Source organism: Pantherophis guttatus, chromosome 12, assembly GCF_059756535.1.
Source record: "Pantherophis guttatus breed Tessera chromosome 12, ASM5975653v1, whole genome shotgun sequence".
NCBI classification, from domain to species: Eukaryota; Metazoa; Chordata; class Lepidosauria; order Squamata; family Colubridae; genus Pantherophis; species Pantherophis guttatus.
In genome coordinates, this window is record NC_142074.1 from 704451 (window position 1) to 717436 (window position 12986).

General features: G+C 46.0%; 1 protein-coding gene and 1 long non-coding RNA gene across 2 annotated transcripts in view; one reads left to right on the forward strand and one right to left on the reverse strand.

Moving 5' to 3' along the window:
* The window catches only part of LOC148112191 (uncharacterized), a 59222-nt gene that overhangs the window by 39538 nt on the left and 6698 nt on the right, over positions 1 to 12986 (forward strand). The window lies entirely within an intron of this gene.
* The window catches only part of AR (androgen receptor), a 171897-nt gene that overhangs the window by 26449 nt on the left and 132462 nt on the right, over positions 1 to 12986 (reverse strand). Inside the window, exon 4 of the mRNA XM_034435156.2 lies at positions 10027 to 10314. Within this exon, the coding sequence (XP_034291047.2) occupies positions 10027 to 10314 (288 nt within the window). The remainder of the gene's footprint in view (positions 1 to 10026; positions 10315 to 12986) is intronic.

Genomic DNA, 12986 nt, shown 5'->3' on the forward strand with positions numbered 1-12986 from the left:
GCTGAAAATTATCCAAGGACTTTTCTTTCCTGCTGGCCCCAACCTGAAGCGCTGCTGCTGTGTTCAGCTTCTTCTGAATGGAACCACTTATGCTGGGGTTGATCCAATGCCCAACTCAAAGCAGCTTGCAGGACTTTGTTGTGCTTCCACCAGACGTTACTGCTGTTTGGGTCCCAAAATAGGAGCCACACTGGAAGATCAAGATGGAAGGCAAAGTTCTGCCCCCCAAGATAGCCTGCTGAATGACTTTTTCTCCTGCCGACAACCAGCTGATTTTGCCACCAAAGGTGGTTATTGGGAATGCTCCCCAGGGGAGACTAGGGAGGTGGGTGCATTTTATTACCTGTCCCCCAAGAGGCTCACAAGTGAGTGATTGTAATAACACTTTCATGCTCATAGTTACCTGTGAGTCAGGTGGCTGTGTAAATGAATAAATATTTAAATGCTCCTTTTAGCTTTCTGCAAAAGCTACTTTCTCAGTTATCACTGATGAGGGCAATGTTTCAGAGGTGGGATCAGCAAGCAGAAGGCTACTCAAAGAAGCAAACTAGTCACCTTCAAGTAGGCCAATCAAAAGGTAAAAATCTGTTTCAGGAAGTGCTTTGAGATTTGATCAAGATGGGGAGCGAATCCATTGACTGACTGTCCAAAAACAGCCGTAGCTCTCTTCCAACAGGAAAGCCACCAAGTATCGTTGGTACACGAACAGAAGAAAACTAGAGATTATTATCTATCTTTCCTATCCTATCATTAGTTCTTTAATTTTTAAAAGTTGTTCTGGGCTTTGGGCTTTGCACATTTATAAGTAAGAGATTTAGAAGTTCTGAGAATGATAGGTTTAGGAGTGAATTAATTAATTCATTATCTCTAAAACACCACATACCTCATATTTCTGTGGTAAAGGTGCTGAAGAGTGATTAAGTGGATTAAAATAAGTTTCAAAACCTATGAATAATTAAAGTAGAAATAATAAAAGCAACACAACCAGAAAAATGGCAATGAGAGCTACGACAGCTAACAACTATCAGGTATAATTGCAGTTAACAGCAGGTGTACCTGCAGAGGAGGCATTAGAGAAGTCAGGACGGACCATATGATAGAAGCCCGAACTTTTGCCAAGCAGTCATGGCCACCTCCTTGGCCTTTTCTGCCTCCCCTCCCCTCCCCCTCCAAGGATGTACCCAGTTAAAAGCTTCCGTAAAGGCAATCAATTAAGTCTGACATTCAGCCTTTCCCATTAGGAACTTTCTAGATATGCTGGACAACAACCTTGCATGTGGCCAACTGGAATCATCTGATTCTGAATTGCTGGCCAAAGAAACAGCAAAATAGTTGCTGCAAGAGAGAGAAGAGTTGTGGAAAGTGTGTTTCATAGCTGAATTCTTGGAAACTGAGCCTCACAACTGAACAGGGCCAGCAAGACTTTGCAAAAGTGACTTGGGGGTGGCAAGCTGGCTGCGCCGCGTTGCCTCATTCTGATCCAGTTGCCTTGGAATTTCCTGAGGAGACATTCTTGAACTCTTGGTGCAGCACAGTCACACGGGGGCTCTAACCCGAGCAACGTTCTGTCTTAACCGAGCAGCTAAAAGCCTACACACAACGCCAACCATTACCTTGATATTACCTTGAGATGAGATGGGCAGCCTATAAGTTTCATAAATAAATAAAATAAATAAATATTGCATCCTTCATGGTCAAAAACTGCAGAGGCAGCAATTACATTTCTTATGAAGGGAAGGCAAAAGGGAGGAGGAGAGGACCCAGCAAAAGCCCCTTCCTTGGCCTTCTTTTCGGCTGCCCTTCCATCCTCATCTCCCTGCATGGCCTGGGAGCAGCAGCCGAAGAGAGGAAGGGGAGCAGGTCAGGGTGGGAGCACGCGGAGCAGATCCTTTGCTGAAACCAGCCAATCTGGCTCAGGAGTTCTCTGGCCTCTTTCTAGAGACAGGAAAGTCAAACCCTCAAACTCTAGGAGGCTTCGTTCTAAATCAGGCCACAGGTTTTAATGAACATTTACCACATGAGTCCTTCCAAATGAGAAGGAGTTAATAATCAGGCAGTACTTTTAAAAAGCTCTATTTTAACAGAGATAAGAACCACCAGCAAGTTACGGGGTTGCTAATAAGACATCGGTCTTGGAAGTCATGGTGACATGACACCTACAATCTCAAATAGGAGTGACTTTCTCATTATCCTTATTCACAATTTCAGGAATAGGGTCTAAAAAATATAATTTAACTGAAGTTAAAATGACCCTTTGAGAAAAGCAGCGGTTTGGGAATGTAAAACTGACTGAACAAAGATCTTCCATGCAAAGTTATCCTTTCAAAATGGGTGGCAATTACTTGGTCTTTCTAGAAGTTTAAACAATTTGGTTCTAGTCACTTTCTTTGGAGAGCTGAAGGCAGGAGGAGAAAGAGCTTGGCAGACACCCTGTTTGAGTGTGGATGGTGAAGCAGGTATGCTTAAAAGCTATCCCCCCCCCATTTTACTTCCCCTCTTTTGTATTGGTGATATGACATCTGGCTGAATAATTAAAACAGGATTAGAAGTTTTGACGTTCAGGAGCAACTCAGGAGCAAATTCAGGAGCCCGTTCCTGGACTTGCTGGTTCTACCTTGCTTAGAATTGAGTTGCTCTAGTACACGTTTCTTCATGAATTGGTGGGATAGGTTTTCATTCATAAACCACAGTTATGTACATCAAGTTCTGTAAAATAGGAATCAATAGAAATTAAGTGCTTCATTAGATGACCAAGTCCCGATTTTTCAATGCAGTTGCATCCAAATCAAAAACTAAAATTTTCTCAGTTTGCCTGGATGAACTGAGAACCTTTTTATTCACGTAAAGCAGAAAGGAAAGCCCAGAGTGTCATCTGATCTTTCCTGCTTCTTTTCAATAAAGAAGGATCGTATAATGTACGGGTCAAAAGGCATCTTAAATCCTGCTTGTATTACTGGAGCGCACTCCTCGCGGGGCTGCCCTCAAAGGGTCTTTGGAAGCTTCACCTGGTTCCAAATGCAGTGGATGCCCGTTGTTTGGCACATGTCACACCTCTGCTCCACAGGCCACACAGGCTGCTCCTGGATACAAGGCAAGGTGCTGGTGTTACCTTTCATGGCTTGGGGCCAGGCTACCTAGGGGGCCATCTCCCTCCAGCAGCGTCTCCCCATCCTGTTAGATCCAGCAGGATATGCTCTGGGTCCAATCTCCTATCGTTTTTTTATTGTAGCGCCTGACGTCTGGGGATTAGATCGGCCCCATCCCTGTTGGCCTTGAAAGCTTGGCTTTGTGCCAGAGTCTGGGTCCTGGCGGCATGATGGAGCCCGTCCCCTTGTCTCTTCTACTTTCTGACAAAATTCTCACCACCAAGAAAGACCAGAAGTCTCTTGGACTTCTCTTTCCTAGCAGTTTCCTAATTGGTGCCATTCTTACTGGGCTAGCCAAGACTCTTGATCTCGTAAGAAATTCCAAGGTTGATTTAGAAAGACGCCTTCTGATCCACTTCTGCTTCGGCAGGTGACCTGTACCAAATTCCCACAACAGAATCTTTTTCATTTCCTTCTCTTTAATGTCATCCAGATGCCTTCAACTTGAATTCCATAATCAGGGACCTGATTTTCTACACAAGCATATGACATTTTACACCGAAATCTATTCCCCTTTGTTTCAGTTGGGTCTATTTGCTTTGAACAAGTCATAGCCCTCCATTCTACTCTCAGCAGGCTTTTACCATCCCTGCTCATCATACTTGTCCCATTCGCTTTCCTACCTGAAGGTCTCTGGTTCCTCTGTTTTGTCTGCAAATGTGGACTTGGTGATTGATCTTGTACATGGGGAGGGTTACTGCCTCCCTGCTGTCATCTGCTGAAGATTTCTAAGTAAGTTTTCCATTTCATTCCTCTGCCATTATTATCTGCAGCTATGGTTCTAATGCCCAGCCTTCCTCTACTGACGTCTGGGCTGCTGCCTCCGTTCAATTTATTTTAAAATCTTCCATAAACCCTGCAAGGCTTTTGCTAAAGATATTTTCCCTTCTCTTACGGGTTGTTGCACATTCTTGTCAAGGAATCCCTTATGCTGGTGATGGAGGCCAGGGTTTAGGACTTCAGGTCTTTCTCAATGGGACATTCCTTGCCTGTTTTTTCTTTCCAGGGTCCTGATTTTCCTTCCCTGCCTGTTAAGGATGAGCAGAGAGGATTAGTACCTCTCCAGCTGGTCCACCTGCCTGCCCAGGCTTTTAAAGATGCTGGTAATATTCTGAAGGGTTTTTATCTTCTAGCAAAATTGTTTAACTGGATCAGAACAAACATGAATCGGCCAATATCAATTTGATGAGTTTGGATCATCTTTTCTCCATATCCATCAGGAAGAGAGTTGTTTCTTATGCTCTTCTGTTTCTCGCCCTTATCACTTTACCTCCTCAGTGGAAAGCCTGGTTTTGTTGGTGGCTGAAGCACTGACAGTCCTTTCCATTGTGTTTTGAGAAACTGGCATAAAAGACTGCCTCTCAGCTGCTTGGAGCTGTTTTTCCACATTCAGCTGGTTGGCTCCCATGACACAGTCTTTCTCCCAGTTTAGCCACTCGTTCTTGCCATACCTTTCAATGCTCACCAGAGTATTTTTCCCCCCTTTGGGGGGCCACCTCTTCTCCCCTCGTCCTGGGCAGCGGACTGTGCCCCGCCAGCCTTCATGTCTGAAACCTTATAGAACAAGGGCCTTCAGTTTGTTCACCTTTTCCTCCACCAAGGCAACAAACTTTCATCTGCAACGGATATAATTAGTGTATTCTTCTGACAGGACACTGTGCTGGGATCCATATGGCATGATGGCTTCCCATATGGCAAGGCAACTTCCCCAGAACAGCCCGCATACGTGTTCAACAAGAGCACCCCATTATTCCCAGTTAGCGTGTCCGTGGCCATAGAACGATGGGGTGGGGGTGACAGGGATGACGCAATGATCCCTATCCAAAATAGATGGAGACCCTCTTGAGGAAGAGGCATTTAATGAAAGGAGGTAGAATTCTACTACCAAAAACAAACATTGTTCTTTTAATTACATTAATTTTTATTTCAGGAGGTATTTGGAGACTTAACAATCAATGAAGGTGGTAGAATTTCTTTCTTTTATAAATACAACTTGCTTAAGCGTGCACACAGAGACAGGCATATGTACAAATTGAACATCGATGGAAAAGTGAGATTAATGAAACTGATAACTCCTATGCATCTTATAGAGCCTATAGAGATGTTGTGGCGTAGAAGTGGAGCTCTTGCCTCACAATCTGGAGGCTGTGAGTTTGATCCTAGGTAGAGGCAGATGTAGGGTCTCCTGCTTGGGCGGGAGGTTGGACTAGATGACCTGCAAGGTCCCTTCCAACTCTGTTAATCTGTTAAATCTTCCATGAAAATTAGCAGAAATTAGAATTGGCAATACTTTATAGGCAGGACTGAGGTGATGTTGAAAAAGGAAGTAGATGCCTCTTTCACCGTACAAATTAATCAGTCAGAACCAGAACACTCCTTCATTTATTCATTCAGAAAAATTATGCAAATCTACATATTTGTGTGTAGTGAAAGTATGTAAACCTCTAGGCTTCATTTGAAGGGGAAATTTAGAGTCAGGAGGCTGCTCTGGAGGAAGCAGTGGGCTAAAATTCCTCTTTAGCTACTGTCTAAGCGGGGAGGGGGGGGGGCGGTCAAACCAGTTACTGAAAGCAAAGAGAGACATACTTTTGCCACACATAAATACATCACTCCGGATCGTTTTCCTCGATCAACCAGTGAATGTTTTTGACTCATTTGTTTAATTTGGTTTTCTTTATCTAGTTTTGGTACTTGCGTGGAGATGAAATAACATTTAGATCACATTTATGCAGAAATACTGAACATTCAAAAGGTTCACAAACTTTAAGCACCATTGTATTTGGTGCTTAAATTTCCATCTTCAGCATCCTAGTTATGCCTTATTAGTGCATTTTTGTCCTGATTTTGTCCACGAATCCAGAGCAATAATATAAAGAGGCCTCTGGAGGCCCAGATTATCCAGGGCAGAGGAGCCCCACTCTGTGACAGTTCACACTTCTCTTCTTAGCCCTAAAGCTCAGGCTCTAAAGGGAAGAGCACTTCTTCTAATGCAAAACCTTTTGGGGGGGTGGAATTTTGGGGGCATTACAAAATTCTCATAAGGAGAGTTGCCTAATCACAAAAGGTGTCATCCCCAATTGTCCTTTTATCTGAAACTATCTCCGCCTCCTCCGCCCAGGTCTGCTCTGCAGGGTGCTTTTTCCTCTTGCCTTTCCCAAGCACTGGCATGCCCCCTTTTCCTGAGGAATACCTGGGAGAATAAAGATACTGTGTTTACCTTCACTGCAATCCAGGTTTCTGAATACTGAACCCAGGGGGTCAGGGAGTTTGAAGGGAGAAGGCCTGTGGGGTCCCCATTACCTGCCCGGGTGCCTTGTATTCAAGGCAATTCAGGGCCATGGGTGATGCAAGGGGTTTTGTGTGGTCTCTGGGTCCTTGAAGCTTCCCAGGACAGGGTCACCTTGTACACTTTATGCAACACAAACTGCTTCCGGTGCATCGTTTGAGTCTTTTGGACAAAGACTGGAACAGAACTATCAGCTGCCCCTATTAAATCTTGATTTGCTTGCATGTGGTGCATAAAGAAAAGGCCATTTGGAAAGAATCAGAAGGCTAAGCTCTCACGGAGCTGTCTGAAACATATTTTCTCAGGGAGCATCTTGTTCTGTAAGATCCTTCAATATTTTGAAAAACTGGATTCTTTCATTTGTTCTATAGAACGGTGGTATGGGATTTTTCTTCTGCTTTTCTTTTACACTGGTGGATTTCTTATATATGATTTTCCACTCCAACTGGCTTTTTACCCATTATTTTAACAGCAGATAATGGAAGAAAACAACAAAAAATAATTTCAAAGAATATGCAGAATAATGGAAGAAGGAACTCTGTGTAATATTTGAACGGAAACGTTTTTCTTATTTTGCATAAGAAACTGAAGCTGAGCACAAATCAGTTAATCAAATCAAAACAAGCCTCAAATAATACCTGAGCAAGAAATGCTGGGCAGCAAAGAAGCCTTTAGTAAAGCTGGCCAGAGAGAGGGAGGCAAGTACTCCAGGGAGTATGGAAACAAGAGGCAGACGAAGCCCAGCACGGCAGCAGGCATTTCTCAGCACAATCCTGGCAAAGGGAGGCTTGTATGGCAGCTCTCAGGGGGACAATCTCTATAGGCTCAAGGACACATTTTGACTTTTGAGAGCCTTTTTATTATTTTTTTTCAAAATGCCAACAGTTTAGTTTAGTTTAGTTTAGTTTAGTTGATTTGTATACCGCCCTACTCCCGAAGGACTCAGGGCAGTGAACAGCCAAGCAATAAAATACATAAATACACAAAATTTAAAACCAGATAAAATCAAATTAAATCATTTTGGCCCAGACAGATTAAAACACCCCAATAATTTAAAAACAGATTAAAATTTACATATTAAAAGAGGGAGGAGATTAGGCCAAGCCCGCTTGATGGAATAAAAAAGTCTTCACAGCGCGGCGGAAGGTGCGCAGATCCGGAATCCTCCGTATCTCTGGGGGGAGCTCATTCCAAACGGTAGGTGGCCCCACAGAGAAGGCTCTCCCCCTAGGGGTCGCCAGCCGACACTGTTTGGCTGACGGCACCCGAAGGAGTCCCTCTCTATGAGAGCGTACTGGCCGGTGGGAGGCTATTGGTGGTAGTAGGCGGTCCCGTAGATAACCAGGTCCTAAGCCATGGAGCGCTTTGAAGGTGGTAACCAAAACCTTGAAGCGCACCCGGAAGACCACCGGGAGCCAGTGCAGCTTGCGCAGGAGAGGTGTCACATGGGAGCGCCATGTCGCTCCCATTATCACCCGCGCGGCCGCACTCTGCGCCAGTTGGAGCCTCCGGGTGCTCCTCAAGGGGAGCCCCATGTAGAGAGCATTACAATAGTCCAGGCGGGAGGTGACAAGGGCATGAGTGACCGTGCGTAACGAGTCCCGATCCAGAAAGGGACGCAACTGGCGAATCAGGCGAACCTGATAAAAAATCCTCCCGGTCACGGCCGTCAGGTGCTCTTCTAAAGACAGCCGTGAATCCAGGAGGACGCCCAAGTTGCGAGCCCTCTCTGTGGGGGCCAGTGATTTGCCCCCAATAGTCAGTGATGGCGTCAACTGACTATATCGGGACGTCGGAAACCACAGCCACTCGGTCTTGGATGGGTTGAGCCTGAGCCTGTTCCTCCCCATCCAGATCCGTACGGCCTCCAGGCACCGGGACATCACTTCAAGGGCATCGTTGGGGTGATCCGGGGTAGAGATGTACAGCTGGGTGTCGTCAGCGTACTGATGGTACTCCACCCCGAAACCACGGATGATCTCGCCCAGCGGCTTCACATAAATGTTGAACAGGAGAGGCGAGAGGACCGACCCCTGTGGCACCCCACATATGAGGGGCCTCGGGGTCGACCTCTGTCCCCCTGTGAACACAGACTGCGACCGGTCAGAGAGAAAGGAGGAGAACCACCGCAACACAGTGCCTCCCACCCCTAACTCTTCTAACCGGTGCAGCATGATACCATGGTCGATGGTATCAAAAGCCGCTGAGAGATCTAACAGGACCAGAACAGAGGAGCACCCCCTGTCCCGAGCCCTCCAGAGATCATCAACCAACGCGACCAATGCCGTTTCGGTGCTGTACCCGGGCCTGAAGCCCGACTGGAACGGATCCAGATACGTCGTTTCATCCAGGTGCTGGGGGAGCTGTTGCGCGACCACATTCTCAACAACCTTCGCCACAAAACGAAGGTTGGAGACCGGACGATAATTTACCAACATTGCCGGGTCCAGGGAAGGCTTCTTGAGGAGAGGCCTCACCACCGCCTCTTTCAAGGCAGCAGGAAAGACACCCTCACCCAACGAAGCATTTATAATGCCCTGGAACCAGCCTCGTGTCACCTCCCGAGAAGCCAGCACTAACCAGGAGGGACACGGGTCCAATAAACAAGTGGTCGCGTTCAGTCTACCCAGACTCCTGTCCACGTCCTCAGGGGTCACAGGATCAAACTCATCCCAGATAACATTCTCAAGACCTGCCCCAGTCCCTTCCCCTGAGACTATCCAGTCGGAGTCCAGATCTTCCCGAATCTGAGCGATTTTGTCATACAGATATTGAACAAAATCCTCGGCTCTACCCTCCAAGGGGTCCTCCCGCGCTTCCTGGTGGAGCAGGGAGCGGGTCACTCTAAACAGGGTGGCCGGGCAATTATCTGATGACGCAATAAGAGCAGCAAAATAGCTACATTTCGTTGCTTTTATCGCCACTAGGTAATTCCTAATATGAGATCTTACCAGTGTCCGGTCAGATTCAGAGCGACTGGCCCTCCAACTACTCTCTAGGCGTCTTTTCCGGCGCTTCAACTCCCTCAGCTCCTCAGTAAACCAAGGAGCTAAATGAGATCGGCGCCGGGTCAGAGGCCGCAAAGGCACGACCCGGTCCAGAGCTCCAGCGGCCGCCCTATCCCAGGCGGCCACTAGGTCTCCAGTCGAGGCATGTGCCTATCTGAAGCCAAGAAATATAAATAGGCAACAAATCCCTTGGTCCTTTCTTTGCATTTAAAAATGTTAAGTCTAATGTCAGCAGGAACCTGACGGATACCAAGGAATGTATCCAGGCCACTTACCCTCGGTCAAGTTTCCTTGAGATAAATGCAATCCCTCATGGACCATTCCATGCAGTTTTTGTGGCAATAACAAAGCAGGGGGTTGGACTAGAAGACCTCCAAGGTCCCTTCAAACCTGATTATTCTATGTTCTTTGTTAGCTATCACCTTCCTCCATGAAGTTTTTTCAATCTCCAGTCTAGCCTTCAGCTCTAAGATTGCCAGGAAGTCTCCTCTCTGACTGCCTCCACCACCTGAGACCCCCCCCTCCCTTGGCTTGACATCTTCAGATCCTGATAGGGCTGAATGGGGGTACCCAAAGTGCCTCTTACCTGGCAAGGCTTTTGCCCATTTCACCACGTGTACCAGGTGCCTCTCTCCAAGTTCATTCAAACTGGTGAGAAGGGAGCCAAAGGAGTCGGGCTGGTTATTGTCATGCCCTGCGCAAACCACGCCGGGCTCGATCGCTTCCAGGACATTGAGGAAGATAGGCTGGCATTCCAGGCCATCAATGTGTGCCATGGGCATTTTCGTGGCTTGCTCCTCAGTGGGGCTCGATGGCCCTGCAGCCTCCCCTTCTTCTTGCAACTTCAGGTTACCCAATTTCTTTAACTTGCGGGCTGGAAGGAAAAAAAGGGTTTCTAAGAAAACTTTCCATGACAGGTTGACAGTTTATACGATGAGTGGGCGTATCATCAAAAGAGGAAAAGCTTATGGACGCTTCTGTCGTATAACGAAACCTTATGGACCTGCTGCTCTTGGGCACCACTGCTGCTACTCTGGGGGGAGCCACCAGAATGCCAATGGGGCCCTCTGGATTCCTCCGGCCAGCAGCCCAGGCAGAGAAGTAGCATGACAGAATCTTAAGGCAGCCAGGCAGCCGTGTAAACATAATGCGAAATAACTTGGTAAGATTTTCACTAACACTGAGAGTCCCAATCTTCTCACGCAAGGTTTCATAGTGCAGGCTTGCACCGATTTATAAGGAATATTTTTAGTGTTTTCAAAAATTAACGTGTTAGGATTTGAGCAAGCCATTTGGGAATGATAAAACGTCATGATAGTGGTGGCTGCCCCTAAAATGCTGCTGTTGTGTTTGTCGCAGTCGGTGTGACAAGATGGAATTATGTTCCTCTGAATGTTTCTTGGTATTCAATACTGACTGCTGATGTTCACCATTACAATTATATGGAATTTCCCCCAAAGCCCAGAGCAGCAGTATAGTGTGAATCTACGGCTGCAGGAATGTAACAGGGAATTTTCCATCATTATGCTTTTATATTTCTGAACAACTAGAGTTCTGGTCACTGTTCTTGCAAACAAAAGAGCATAATGTATAAATTTTTGATCTGATCCTAGAAGACTAGATATGTTCTCTACAAAGTAAAGGGTGGCCCTTATTTTATGTGGCCGGGGTCTCTATGCTCAAGGGCAAAATGGAGCAATAATCTTTGATGACCTACCCTGCCCCAAAATCTTGTCAGATGTCTTAGGAGAATTCTCATTAATTCTGGAAGCCTATGTCATTTTTAAAAATTAAATGATGTATTTTAAAAGGTTAATTTTAATTTTAAAAGCCACTTGGAGGCTGTGAATTCTATTGCTGCTCCCCGCCACAATGGAAACCACCAAGATTGGGCAAAAAGGGAGGCTCAGCTATTGCAGCAGCACAGAGGGGGCCTTGTTTCCCTTCTCCCCCCTTTCCCCTTTCCCCTTCCCCATCCCCACTCAGTACAGATCAGCTCTCCATTTCATACTATAGTTTATACTGAAGTCTAGTAATATTTCCTAATATTCAAATGGGATGAGAGGTAACTTAGATCCATTATTCCCATCTTTGGGTCTGACAATCTGCTCTTTTCAAAACTAAACACTCTTTCTCTTTGGAGGCTGACTTTTTGGTTGCGCCTCAGATAACCTTTGCTGCCCTTCTCTAATCTGTCTGAATTGGTCATGTTACCTTCGCTATCATGCAATTTATTAATTTTTTCCCCTAATATTCAAATAGGGTTGCCTTTAAAAAAAAAGAGAGAGGGGGGGAGCCATATCTCCCTAGACAACCAGGAAGCTCTTCTGGCTTTATGGCTTGTCTTCTGTTTTGCCTTTTCGCTGAATTGCTTGCCCTTCTGGGTTTCCTTTAGGCTGCTGACTGCCAGGCTGTGGGACCCAAATGGGTACTGTAGAACTGGCTGTGGGCCGGTTCAAGCTCCACTGATTTTGCAGAAGTGCTACATTTCAAGGGTTCTGAAAGGGCCCTCAAATTCTTGACTCCCTAAATCAGAGATGGGGAACAACGGCCCCTTTATGACTTGTGGCTGGTTCAGAAATTCTGGGAGTTGAAGCCCACAAGTCCTAAAAGGGCCATCATTCCCCACCCCTGCCCTAAATGACACATGAATTTGTCTGGCCCACGAACAATGCAAATGATTTTACTTGTGCTAGTGGCACAATATAAACACACCACCTTTCATCATTAAGCATGTCAAACAAACAAACAAACAAACCTAGTGACAGAACCTTGTAGCTTTTAAAAAAAATACAAACAGAATTCAACATTTAAACTATATTTTTAAGGGGAGGAATGAGCTTGCCTAGTTTTGCACAATTCCTGAAACTCAGGTTCCCTGGCCCAGTCCACATTCCCCCTTTGTTCTGGGTGGACTTTCCCTCTTCAACACAGAAAGAATGGCAGACCTCAGCTGGCTCAGGCCAAGGAGGGAGCTCTGACTGCCACCCAGCTTTGCAGGTGCATCTCGCAGGCCCAACCACAGCTTGTCCACCTGACCTGGGAGAAGGGGCCACAATTTTAAAAATCCTGCCCTACAGAGTTAAGAAAAAGAAAGACGTTTCTCTATGTCCTTGTAGTAATTTTGCTGCTTAAATCCAGCTAGAAATGGTGGCGCTGTATATCTATCTATCTGTCTATCTATCTATCACAGGAGGCCAGCGCTGCCAACCCTGCACCTTGCCTGAGCTCAGCGACTGAACAGGTTGCGGAGTCCTGAATGTTCTGCAGGGCCAAAGAGCTGCACTGCCAGGGAGATTTAAGCCAATCCAAGCAACCTTCAGACCTTGGCATCACATTACACAGATATGAATAAAACCCCAGGAAGTCTGTGATTATGACTTTTCTAATTCTCCGAAATGGACTGTTTGTAGCCTTTATTTATTTATTTTCCACTGTTTGCTTTAATAATTGGCTTGCTCACAACCATAAAGTCTACAGAGCCAGATTTTGTCATTCTAGACAATAAAATGCTTTTATATCTCCCTGAAGCTCTACCACCCCCTT